The 13,978-nt window shown below is 40.4% G+C and overlaps 1 protein-coding gene across 2 annotated transcripts in view; it reads left to right on the forward strand.

Moving 5' to 3' along the window:
- ofd1 (OFD1 centriole and centriolar satellite protein) overlaps positions 1–13,978 on the forward strand; it is a 77,728-nt gene that overhangs the window by 48,947 nt on the left and 14,803 nt on the right. For both annotated transcript variants that reach the window (XM_048540255.2, XM_059650377.1), the window contains exons 17-19: positions 2,711–2,831; positions 6,656–6,756; positions 11,635–11,751. In XM_048540255.2, coding sequence (XP_048396212.1) covers positions 2,711–2,831; positions 6,656–6,756; positions 11,635–11,751 — 339 coding nt within the window. The remainder of the gene's footprint in view (positions 1–2,710; positions 2,832–6,655; positions 6,757–11,634; positions 11,752–13,978) is intronic.

The following is a 13,978-nucleotide window of genomic DNA, read 5'->3' on the forward strand; positions in this document are numbered from 1 at the left end:
CAATTCAGGTATATGCCATCCAAACAGTATAGTCCCCACTTTCCCCAGTTCAGAGACCCCAGTTGCCTAATAGCGAAGTGAATACAAAACTGGCTGAGTGGCAGGAAATAGAGTAATGATCAATTGATAACTTTCCTCCAGCTCAAAAACTTACTTTGGTGTTCCCCATGGTTCAGTATTGGGACCCTTACATTTTATGCTATGTTATTGATCCGGATCTTGGTATGCAGGGGACAATTGCAAAGTTTGTAAATTGCACAAAACTTGGAGGAATTGTAAACGGAGAGTGGCACTCTAAAAGGCTACTGACAAATTTGTGGAGTGAGCAGACAGATGGCAGCTGAGGTTCAATACAGAAGTGTGAAGTGATGCACTTTGGTGAAAAGAACTTTGAAAGACTATAAAACAGGGGGTACAATTCAAAAGGTGATGCATGAGAGACCTGAGTCTGTATGTGCACAGATCATTGAAGATGGTAGGACAAGTAGAGAAAGAAGTTAATAAAGCATACTCATGCTTATTTAAATCCATATAAATGGAGAAATCCGACCTTGAAAGATAGGACCGGCTGTTCCGTTTGGAATGGGAGGCCAAGGAGAAATGTAATTGAAGCGTAACCTACAGCAGGATAGAGCAAGATCTGGCAAGTAGTATAGGCTGGACAATTTTTTTTGGTTAGCATAGATATAATAGATTATTTGTGGCCTTCTGCTCCACCAATCTTTCACGTTTCCATGTGTACAACGTATGTTAACAAATGATTTATTTGTGGTTACCTCCCTCTCTGGCAATAATGTTAAGTACATGAAGTAATTGATAATTTTCTTCTGAATTGTTTAAAAAGATCTGGGGTCCTGTGCCTGACTCAGGTATTTCACCATAAACTATTGATAATTTAATTGCTCATTTTGTTTCGTTGTGCTCCATCTTGTGGCCTACCTGAGAAATTGCAAAATTCATTAAATTACTGTTAGTGAATTTTACACGATGAATGAGTTTAATGTTATACTGAAACAGAATTCTCCCCTTCCCCTACTGCATCCCTCAACCAGCCCAGTTCGTCCCCTCCCCCCACTGCACCACACAACCAGCCCAGCTCTTCCCCCCCACCCACTGCATCCCAAAACCAGTCCAACTGGTCTCTGCCTCCCTAACCGGTTCTTCCTCTCACCCATCCCTTCCTCCCACCCCAAGCCGCACCCCCCCGCTACCTACTAACCTCATCCCACCTCCTTGACCTGTCCGTCTTCCCTGGACTGACCTATCCCCTCCCTACCTCCCCACCTACACTCTCTCCACCTATCTTCTTTACTCTCCATCTTCGGTCTGCCTCCCCCTCTCTCCCTATTTATTCCAGTTCCCTCCCCCCATCCCCCTCTCTGATGAAGGGTCTAGGCCCGAAACGTCAGCTTTTGTGCTCCTGAGATGCTGCTTGGCCTGCTGTGTTCATCCAGCCTCACATTTTATTATCTTAAAAGTTACTGAATGTATTTTTTTTGAAAAGGGGTTATAGCATTATATACATGTATACCACAATACCTTTGTCATTGCAAATGGGATGAGGTAACTTTTTCACTCCTACAAACATGAGCAGAATTTTCCCATTTTTGTTGGAAGTGGTGTTTTTGTTTTGTTTTGGGTGGTGACCAATATGCCAGTCCCACTGCTGACAAAACATCCAGTTGCCCACCAAACTCTATGGCAGGTGAGCATTAGAGTTTCCCAGCAAATCACAGACCCTGACACTGGTAACACAGGTTGGCAATAAGTGCCAGCCAGTCAGAGGCCAGCAACATCTCAATGCTAACGTTTGCCAGTCCAGGTGAAACTTTGGGGAATCCAGCAGTGAGCAGACTAATAGTTTTAATTCTTTTCTCTTCTCTTGGGTGGGCATCATGGGGTGGGATGGGTCAGGGGTCAGGCCACCCCTTGTCGCTCATCCATGCCCCTGATTGACAATAGATTGGCACAATTCGAGGATCAACCAACCTGGCAGGCAGATGACTCTGGCTTTTGTATCAGTTTAACTCATCCATTGGTTGCCAATCTCATTCTTCTGCTCTGAGTGCAGCTGCCTCTTACTGCTTATCCCAGATCTGCATTTCTTACCCACAGTAGTCCTGCCTGTCACTGCTATATTTAATTTCCCCCAAAGACTTATTATTCCAAGGCTCATCCTACCCTCGTTAATTGAATGTCATCTCCCACATCACTCACTGCAAGAAATCAAACTTGCACAAGTGGAGAAAAGCTTCAATGCAACTGTAAAAATTCAAACAATGTAAGATGACTTTATATTAATTTGAGCTTGCACAGGCTCATGAATAAGATTGAGACCAGTATCCTGGATTATACTTTTTAGAACACTGAAAACCCAATATTGCTATTTTTGTAGCATTACTGCATACTCAAATGTTGTCTCTCTTAATAAGTACTAACACTAGAGTCCCTACATTTAAAAAAAAACTCGTTTAGAATAACAATTTCATCAATAGTTTGACTTCTTTCCTGTAAATTAGTTCATAAATCTTCACTGAATATGTTTCTTTTTCAAGAGAACAATTCCCTTTCTGAATTGAAAGAAGAGAATATTTTTATTTAGCATCATATTAATTATTATAAGAATAAAATTTTTAAAATATAAAGAAAATTTTGCAGCACTTTCTAATGTACATAAATTGTAGTACTCAGTTTCTTTTTCCCCCGATAGGTGTCGATGGATCATTTCTAGCCATTATGCCCAGTGTACCGGGTCAGCCAACATCAATTACAACTAATGAACTCCATGTTGTCAACAGTCCAAACTCTCTTTTACCTGACACAAATGAAAGGTAAAGATCCAGATCACTGTGCATATCCCTGAAGTCTTTTTTATGAATTATGTAGTGTCTGACAAATAAACTGCAATTCTACTTTTTTAAGCAGTATGAAACATTTAGGATAATAAATAAATTAACTATATACTAAATCTGGCATCTCAGTATCTGTAATATTTTTATTTAAACATTTCCAGATGGAGTAAAGAAGTCACAACTTTTCTTGTGCTGTTCAGGACTGGAATACAAGCAATTAATTTTGGAAAGGCAATAGCAATTTTTACAGCATGAGAAGAGGATACTTATTGATTGGATTGGATCATAAAAATGCAGTCGAAATTGTTAGCGGCCAATCTTAGTTAGTGGAGTCAAACTCAGATCAGATAGGTGGACACTAATTGGTCAGGGTGTTGCTATGGGAACTGTAACATGGTTGGCAGCTTCCATAAGCTTCTCGTTAATGAGAAAGCTGAAATGTGTGAACAAATTTATTTTTCCCGCAAAGAGTAGGGTCCCATACATGTAATGTTTCCTGTATGCTAATTGTTATCCAGTTCAGATGACCAATTGCTGTATATCGCACAAACTCATGTAAAGGCATGTGCTGCCACGTTTGGCCTTGAACAGTGTCCAATCTACCTCAAGTTACCCTGGAAGGAGAAGTTGTCTCAATAATTTGATCATCCTATGAAGGTAGCCATCTTATGCTGCTACTTTGCAGTAAACTCACGAATGGTGTTTTTTATTAAGCAAATGCTGCAGCCACGCCAAAAAGTGTGTCACAGTGTGATTCAATAAAGCATACCAGAAGCTGCATATATTCACACACAGCAGTCTGTTCCCTTTAGGCAAAAGGAATTTGTGTGTACATTATACCGTTCTTATTAAGTACAGGATTATGAAGACTTTTAACTCCTGCTGCAGTACCCTGACCAAAGTCTGCCGGCCTCCTCAGAGTTGAGTCAGCTAACAAAGATTGGTAGTTTAACCGTTCCTGCTGTATCTCCATGCCATTCATGGCCCAAACAATCAATACCTTCTTCTCATGCTGTATGAACTGTTGCTCCCTTTCTAACTTTGGTTTCTTGTGTTTTAGTCCTAACGTGTATAAGATACAAAGCTTCAACTTTGTCTCTTTTTAGCAAGATTTAATGTCTGTACTACCAAACGATTATATTTTTATTTATTTGTTCATGGGATGATAGCATTGCTGACAAAGTCAGCGTTTATTGACTGTCCTTGATGCTGTTTAGAAAGTGAAATTGAGCTTTATTTTTTGAAAACCACCTGATGTAGGCGCATTCACAATGATGGTAGGAGGAATTTTAAGGAACTTGAACGAGCCACAGTGAGGGAACATGATGATAATGTGCCAAGCCCACATACCATGTGTTTATTTTTATTGGGAAGGTGGGGGTGGCAGTCCTAAATAAACAATGATACAAAGAGCAATGTTCTTGGTCCAACTTTATTTAGTTACTACATTCTTTATCTTCACTCCATCATGAGATCAGAATTTGGGATGCTTGATTGCACAGTGTTGATTTCATTTTCAACTCATAGGTACAGACTGCTTCAGTGCCTAGCATGGAGCAAAATATGGACAATTCTGGATGTGAGTTTGCTCGCTGAGCTGGAAGGTTTGTTTTCAGATGTTTCATCACCATTTTAGGTAACATCATCAGTGAGCCTCCGATGAAGTGCTGGTGTTATGTCCCACTTTCTATTTATCTGTTTAGGTTTCCTTGGAAACCAGCGCTTCACCGGAGGCTCACTGATGATGTTACCTAGAATGGTGACGAAACGTCTGAAAACGAACCTTCCAGCTCAGCGAGCAAACTCACATCCAGAACCTCAACCTGAGCTACAAATCTTCTCAAAACTCAATATAGACAATATTCAGGCTGGAAATAATGAATCAAAAGTAACATTTGTTGTCACACAGATGGCAGGCAATAACTATCTCCATCAAGTGAGACTCTGATCACCTTCCACTGGCATTCAATACTATTAGCATCATCACTCCAAAATCAACATCCTGGAAGTCCTCACTAGCCAGTCACATAATGGGGCCACAAGTACACACACTATCATTCATAGGGCAGGTCAGAAGATGGATGTTCTTTGGAATTGCTCACTTCCTAATTCCCCAGAGCCTTTCCACCATCTCAAATGCACGAGTCAGAAAGCCCTAATTTCCTGGATGAACAGTTTGAACAACATCAAGCTCAAACATCATCCGTAATAAAGCAGCTTGTATAGTTGACATCCCATTCATCAAGAGAATAGTGGTATTATTGCTAGATTGTTACTCTGGAGACTCAGGTAATATTCTGAAGATCCTGGTTTGACTCCCACCATGGCAGATAGTGGAGTTTGAATTCATTGAAAATCTGGAATTAAAAGTCTAATGATAACTAAGAATCCATTGTCAACTGTTACAAAAAAACCTAGCTGGTGCACTGACATCCTTTATGGAAGGAAACTGTCATCCTTACCTGGTTTGGCCAACATGTAACTCTAGAACACAACAACGTGGGCAATAAGAGGTTGTCAATCAATGCTGGCCTAGCCAGCAATGCCCTCATCCCATGAATGAATTTTAATAAAAGAACATTACTATCTTTCTTTAAATCTCACACCATCCTAATTTCTAAATATATTTATGGTCTTTCATTGTTGCTGGGTGAAAATGCAGGGTTTATTTTCTACCATTATCTCACAGACAGGGCCATTTTAAAAAAATGGGTGTCCAGCTCCTTCTCTGGGACAATAAATTCTGGCATTGCTCTTGACCTCTATATCTCCTGAATGAGCCTATACTATTGGGAGCATATTTCTTGTTTATTAGCTGTAATTCTTGTAGTATGGCTGAAATATCCAAGCAAGTGAGCCAGATGTGCACAAAAATTGAAGTTTTTTTTCCCTTCTGCCAAGAGCCTCTTGAATCGGAGTTAGCTTAGCACATTCATGATAATTGAGTAAAAGTTTTTTCCAGTTGTAGATTCATGCCCAATTTTGGATGCTATTTAGGGTTTGAAATTTTTAATGACATTGGCAATCATAAATTGGTTGTCAGTTGGGTTCATAATGTGGCAAACGTGCACACACAGGAAGATACGTTCATTTTAAACATGTGTACACTCACTACACCTGGTTAATTGAATAAAATAGGCGATAACCATTTTCTTATTCATTCCTGAGGGCAATACCTGGATCAAGCAGTAACATCTTGCTTGGTTTAAATTTAAACAAAGTTAGGCAGTTAGCTGTCAGTCATCATTTAACTGATGCATTGTTCTCATTTCCTGGGAATATTAGAACTAGGGGTGGCAGACAAGTCTGCAGATTACTCGTAGCAGTTACATTACTGTGCCACCTTAATCAGGCATGACTTAAGATAGGAAACTTCAGAATGTTGTTTTGATAAAATGCACTGAAAACCCTTAATATCAAAACAGACCTGTTCACCAGTACCAGTCTTTTTTATGCCGGTGTCCATTTGATTTTGATTTTATTCTTCAGTACAATATTACTTAACATAATAAATTTGGTCCCGTGTTTCTCAGTACTCTGCTTCATAGATACCTGCAGTTTTAGTGACCTGAATGTTTACTTCATTCAAGTGCTCTGTTTCAATTGATAATGAAAGTAAAATCTTTCCAATTATTTTCTGAATTCAACTAACATTTTGTACAATTTGAGCACAATTTTGCATTGTAAAAGAAAAAAAAGATGAAGATAAATCTTGATATATTACTTTTCGGCAAATATATTTCATGTTTTGAAAGCAGTAAACATCTTGTATCACTTGGCTTTTTCTTTCTATGTATACCCAGATCTGAAAGTATTCCAATAGACCATCCTGTATCTTGTGAATCTTCAACAAATCAAAGGTTTGAAGAACTGATTGAGCAATCAGATGACCATTTTGAAATTGGTAAGCAAAATCCAGAGTTGCAAAAATATTAACTGTTCTCATCATTGGTAAAGATAAAATGAAAAATCCAAAGTATGAATTCAAAAACTGAAAATGCAGATCTGATAAGTAGGCATTTGAAAGTCAAAAATGATATTTCAGATTGAGACGCTTCAACAGAATTGAAATAAAAAGACAAATATGTCATTGGGCTAATTACAGAAAATTGGAGGGAAGAAAAAGACCAATTAGAATTCAAGCAACTTGATACTTTTAAACCAAGAACTAGTTAATGCATATAGTTGCCTGCAACTAGATTTTTAAAATGGTTGAAACATGGAGGAAACTGCCGTCCATTACAACAGATGACTTTCCATATTAAGCAGAGGTTCAGCTGCACATCTGTCAATGTGGTATACTGCATCCATTGTGCCCGGTGTGGCTACCTCTACATTGGGGAAACCAAGCAGAGGCTTGGGGACCGCTTTGCAGAACACCTCCGCTCGGTTTGCAATAAGCAACTACACCTCCCAGTCGCAAACCATTTCCACTCCCCCTCCCATTCTTTAGATGGCATGTCCATCATGGGCCTCCTGCAGTGCCACAATGATGCCACCCAAAGGTTGCAGGAACAGCAACTCATATTCCGCTTGGGAACCCTGCAGCCCAATGGCATCAATGTGGACTTCACCAGCTTCAAAATCTCCCCTTCCCCCACCGCATCCCAAAACCAGCCCAGTTCACCCCCTCCCCCCACTGCACCACACAACCAGCCAAGCTCTTCCCCTCCACCCATTGCATCCCAAAACCAGTCCAACCTGTCTCTGCCTCCCTAACCTGTTCTTCCTCTCACCCATCCCTTCCTCCCACCCCAAGCAGCACCTCCATCTCCTACCTACTAACCTCATCCCACCTCCTTGACCTGTCCGTCTTCCCTGGACTGACCTTTCCCCTCCCTACCTCCCCACCTATACTCTCCTCTCCACCTATCTTCTTTTCTCTCCATCTTCGGCCCGCCTCCCCCTCTCTCCCTATTTATTCCAGAACCCTCACCCCATCTCCCTCTCTGATAAAGGGTCTAGGCCCGAACCGTCAGCTTTTGTGCTCCTGAGATGCTGCTGGGTCTGCTGTGTTCATGCAGCCTCACATTTTATTATCTTGGATTCTCCAGCATCTGCAGTTCCCATTATCACTCACACACAGATCTTCAGTCAGGTTGTGAAAGAGAAAGGCAGACAATTAGCTAAATGTGCAAGGAATCACACTGTGAGTGTTAGAAAGTAATAGTAGGCGTCTTGTACTGCAGTGGTAGAGTCCCTGCTGAGTCAGGAGACCCAGGTTCAAGTCTCACATGCTCCAGAGGTTTAGAATGATATCTCTGAACAAGTTGGTTAGTAAGTAGGAGGGAAATCACGAGGCAGATAAAGGCTGAGCTTTTCCTATCTGTAGAACACAATAATAAGTATGAAAAGGTCTTATTAATGGAGATTAATTACTATGTTCAGCAATAAGAAAGACAAGGATGCAAAAGTCAAAATAAAAATATGGTACTAGGAGTAGATATACATTAAATTTCAAATTTTATAACTAGTGTTTACTGATTTATTTGCAACTTTTCAGTCATTAAATCTAAATGTACAAATCATTATATTATAGTTTGTTCTGTGAAAAGTATAGTAAACTGAGGCTGTTGAGTCATGCGTTGGGCATAGGTAAAGAAAATATTTCACATGTTTTTTTCTATTCTTTTTAAAAGTTTTCCTTTTCCTACATGAAGCCCTAGAGGTACAGAATGTCTGTGAGACTAAGATTGAATCTTGCAATCCCTTGATAATCTCCCCTCGGAACTAATGCTATGGGAATAACTGCATTGTAGATATATAATTGTGAAGGAATAATAAATGCAAACCCAAATGTGCCAGTGTTAAAACTGCAGGCATTTGAGCACATTAAAAGGGTAATACTGTGAGGATAAATATTCAGAGCTATTTCATAGAGCATAGAACAGTACAGCACAGTGCAGGCCCTTCGTCCCAAAATGTTGTGCTGAACTTTTACCCTAATTCTAAGGTCTATCTAACCTCCATCCCTACCTTATACTATCATCATATACCTATCTAATAGCCACTTAAATGCCCCAAACGAGGTTGACTTTCTTCAGCAATGCATTCCACGCCCCTACCACTCTCTTGAGTAAAGAACCTACTTCTGACATCTCTCTTATATCTACCTCCACTCACTTTAAAACTATGCCTCCTCATTATAGCTACTTGCGCCCTAGGAAAAAGTCTCTGGCTGTCTACACTATATCCCTGATCATTTTGTACACCTCTATCAACGTCACCTCTCATCCTTCATCGTTCTAAAGAAAAAAGCCCTTGCTCTCTCAACCTTTCCTCGTAAGAGCTTCCCTCCATTCCAGGCAACACCCTGATAAATTTCCTCTGCACCTTTTCCAACACTTCCACGTCTTTCCTGTAATGAGGTGACCAGAACGGGACACAATACTCCAGATGTGGCCAAACCAGGCTTTTGTATAGCTGGAGCATAACTTCACGGCTCTTGAACTCAATCCCTCTATTAATGAAAGCTAACACACCATACGCCTTCTTAACAACTCTATCCACCTGGGTGGCAGCTTTCGGTGAACTGTGGACATGAACCCCAAGATTCCTCTGCTCCTCCACACTGCCAGGAATCTTTCTATTAACCCTGTATTCTGCTTTCGAGTTTGTCCTTCCAAAATGTATCAGCTGACACTTTTCAGGGTTAAACTCTATCTACCACTTCTCAGCCCAGCTCTGCATCCTATCAATGTCCCTTTGTAACCTAGAACAGCCCTCCGCACTACCCACAACTCAACCCACCTGTATTGTCCGTGAGCTTACTAATCCACCCTTCCACTCCTTTATCCAAATCATTTACAAAAATCACAAATAGAAGAGGACTGAGAAGAGATCCTTGTGGTACACCACTCATAGCTGAGCACCATGTCGAATATTTTCCATCCACTACTACCCTTTGTCTTCTAAGGGTCAACCAATTCTGAATTCAATTTGCCACATTTCCCACCATCCCATGCCTCCTTATCTTCTGCATGAGCTCACCATGGGGAACCTTATCAGAGGCCTTACTTAAATCCATATATACCACATCCACTGCTCTACCTTCATCCATGTGTTTGGTCACCTCTTCAAAGAATTCAGTAAGGTTTGAGAGGCATGATCTACCCCTCACAAATGCATGCTGACTATCATGAATCAAACCGTGCCTTTCCAAGTGATCATAAATCCTATCTCTCTGAGCCCTTTCCAATAATTTGCCCACCACTGACATAAGACTAACTGGACTGTAATTTCTGGGATTATCCCTATTCCCTTTTTTGAACAAGGGAATGACGTTTGCCTCTCATCAATCTTCCGGCACAATACCCTGGACAGCGAGGACAAAAAGATTGTTGCCAAAGGCCCTGCGATCTCTTCCCTCGCTTCGCATAGAATCCTTGGATAAATCCCACAGGCCCGGGGGACTTATCTATCATCAACTTCCTCAAAATTCTTAATACATCTTCCTTACTAACATCAACCTCCTCTAGCTTACCAGCTTGTTTCACACTGTTCTCCTCTACAACTAGGTCTCTCTCAGCTGTGAATAACAAAGAGAAATATTCATTAAGGATCTCTCCTTTCTCTTTAGGCTCTGTGCACAAATTCCCTTTACAATCCTTGATTGGCCTTACCCTTTCTCTGGTTATTCTTTTATTCCTCACGTACTTTAAAAAGCCCTGGAGATTTCCATGATCCTATCTGCCAAGGTTTTCTCATGCCCCCTCATAGATCTCCTAAGCCCTTTCTTCAGCTCCTTCCTGGATAACTTGTATCCCTCTAGAGCCTTTTCTGTTCCTTGTTTCCTAAACCTTACGTAAGCATCTATTTTCCTCTTAACCAGTCGTTGGACCTCAGTTGAGAACCAAGGCACCCTCATTCGACTGCATCTTCCCTGCCTGCTAGGGGCAAACATATCAAGCACAGGCAATATGCATTCCTTAAACAATCTCAACATTACAATAGTGCTCTTCCCTGACAGCATGTGTTTCCATTTTATGTTACCCAGTTCTTGCCTAACAGAATTGTAATTACCCTTCCCCCAATTATAAACCTTACCCTGCTCTATGTCCCTATCCTTTTTCATGACTATTGTAAAAGTAACAGAGTTATGATCGTTACCACCAAAATGCACTCCTACCAACAGGTCTCACACTTGGCCCGGTTCATTACCAAGTACCAAATCCAAACTGGCCCCTCCTCATATTGGTCTATCTACATACTGTGTCAGGAATCCTTCCTGAATACACCGGACAAAATCCACGCCATCTAAACTATTACAACTAAAATGTTTCTAATCAATATTTGGAAGGTGAAGTCACCCATGACTACAAGCCTGTGATTCTGCACCTTTCCAGTATCTTGCCTCCCAATCTGCACCTGTCAGGAGGTCTGTTTTTTAAAAAAACCCCAACAAAGTGACTGCTCCTTTCTTGTTCCAGACCTCAACCCAAACTGACTCCGTAGACGTATCATTCTTGGACTGCCTTTCAGTAGCTGCTAGGCTCCCGCTATAAAACATCTAAATGTTAACTCTGACTACAAAGAGTATAATTCATTTTTTAATTTCCCAGGCAGTTAAAAATTTGAGAGACATTTTCTGGTCAGAGATTTATTCACGATTAAAATGCAACTCTTGTTTGAGAAAGCAATAGGAAATGGAGTTTTTAATGAATAAGAATCTGGCCAGACACAACATATGATCAATAATTTGTTGGTATTGATTAGTCCTGTTTTATTGTCTTTTTTAAATTTAATTGTTAACATCAAAAGGCTTATTGCTTAATCCTTACAGAGCAAGAAGGCAATCTAACCCTTAACAAAACTTTGTCCCAGCACTGGGGGGAAGATGTTAATCGAGGATCTGTTTCTTTATTAGACCAAGAAACAATTTTAAATCCTGCGGATACAGGTGAGTTTGCTACGATTATGTGATAATTCACATGAAAGTGTAGGCAATTATATTCACTTCTGGGAAATTGCTAGAAAATTATTTTGTTTTCTAAGAAATTAATTTAAAAGTTTGCCTGGTCAATATGTATTGATGGTATTATTATTCCTGTGATATAAATTTGTTATAAAGGGTGATGAATGGTGTTGATTTTTGTCTGTTCACCTTCATGTGCAAATAGACTAATTTAGTTTTTCACAAGGAAAATAATCTGGAACTGTTCGAATCAGTTCAGTTCTCAGGCTGCAGCAGGAGATCTAAAAATTGGGTGAGCAGGTCTTGCATAGATTTTAACTGAAATCCTTCTGATTCTGATTTTCGAACAGGCCTCCTTTCATGTCCTAGTCTGCTGAAGCACCTCATATGATAACAAACTAAATACAAGCAATAATGGTTAAATCTTTACCAATGCCTGGCATATTGGCTAAATTCTTCTGTTTTGCTTTCAAGAGCTAATTTGAATGGATACAATCAAAATTCCTCGTGTGACTGAATTCTTAGACTGAAATATGCTTTGATTATTTTGGTTTACATTGTTTGCAGCAATACTTAATGTTAAAACAGACTTTTTTTGGGTTTAATATTTTAGTTTTTGTTTACATTTTGGAAGACAACTTTTATTTGCTTACTGATGAGCTTTTAAAAGTTCCAAAGAAAAATATCCAATAAGTTCCTGGAATGGATTTAGATTGGAGAAATACAGGGCTTCAGATTTGGAATAAAAGAGTGCAAACGAAAAGGAAATCTTAGAATAATAATTCTGTCAACTTTCAAAGAATTCAGACAAACTGCAGAACTCCGTGACAAGACAAATGAAGTTAAATTTCTTGATAACTGTTGGTTTGAATTTAATGCTCAAGGATGAAGATGAAAGAAAGAGTGCTAAATCGATGAATGGAACTTGAGCCACACTGTCCACACTAGTCATTATGCCACACACCTTTAGCCACCTCATGATGGGGGGGGGGGGGGGGTGGCACGGTGGTTAGCACAGCTGCCTCACAGCGCCAGGGACACGGGTTCAGTTCCTCCTTCTGTGGCTCTGTCTGTGTGGAGTTTGCACATTCTCTCTGTCTGCATGGGTTTCCTCCCGCAGTCCAAAGATGTGCAGGCTAGGTGGACTGGCCGTGCTAAATTGTTACGTGTTCAGGGATGTGTAGATCGGATCGGTTTGGGTAGGTGCTCTGAGGGTTGGTGTGGACTTGTTGGGCCGAAGGGCCTAATTCCACACTGTAGGGATTCTATGATAACCAAACACAGCAGCTTCCGCACCCAATGGGTTAACAAGGATCTAGTTGCAAGGCTTAGCAACCACTGCAAGAAAATCTTCAACATAGACATCGTATTATGCATGGCAGATAAGGTTACCATTGTTCTCTATTTTCTGCTCATTAGCTATTCTCAGACCATGAAGGCTGTGAGTTCATGAGATAAGTACTGACCACACCCAACCAGCTCACGGTCGCAAAACTCAAAACAAAACATGAGGCAAAGTTTTCCCAGACCCTGAATACTTGGGCATTGGTATGTCTGTTAGGAGAATATTGAGAGACATTGAAAGGAAAAATGTCCAATTTTAAACCAACATTTGACAGCAATACAAGAATCTCGATAGTAAGTGGAGCGAGGTTGATTTGCATGATATTACATTTTCCTAATCTTACCTCATTTATATGTCCAGACCCGAAACGTCAGCTTTCCTGCTCCTGTGATGTTGCTTGGCCTGCTGTGTTCATCCAGCTCTACACCTTTTTAGCTCATTTATATGCAGTTTCTTTTTCTCTCACATGGAGTAGAGAAACTTGACGGTGATACTTCTTGACATGAAAGTCAGAGCAGGGCATCTAGCCACTCCAGCCTGCCACTTCCTCATTCAAGCCTCCACCTTGGACAGTCTCGAGCATCTCCAGGTACTCTGTACAGACAGAGACCATTCTATACCTACTACTCACATTCATTACAATTGGACACACGTCAGCATCATCACATTATCAAAGTGTGTTTCTGACTCTCAAAGTATAGTTCTCTACTTTAATACTGCTCTTTGAAGTGCACCAACACCTTATATTGTAATGCCTTTGTCAGGTCACTTTACATACTGGGAAGGGCACCCATCTCGTGCATTGGAATATGTTGCATCTTCAGGCTGTTGGCTCACTTTGTTGTCATTCACTCATTCTGCACTTAC

The sequence above is a fragment of the Stegostoma tigrinum genome, chromosome 12, assembly GCF_030684315.1.
Source record: "Stegostoma tigrinum isolate sSteTig4 chromosome 12, sSteTig4.hap1, whole genome shotgun sequence".
In the NCBI taxonomy this organism is placed as follows: Eukaryota; Metazoa; Chordata; class Chondrichthyes; order Orectolobiformes; family Stegostomatidae; genus Stegostoma; species Stegostoma tigrinum.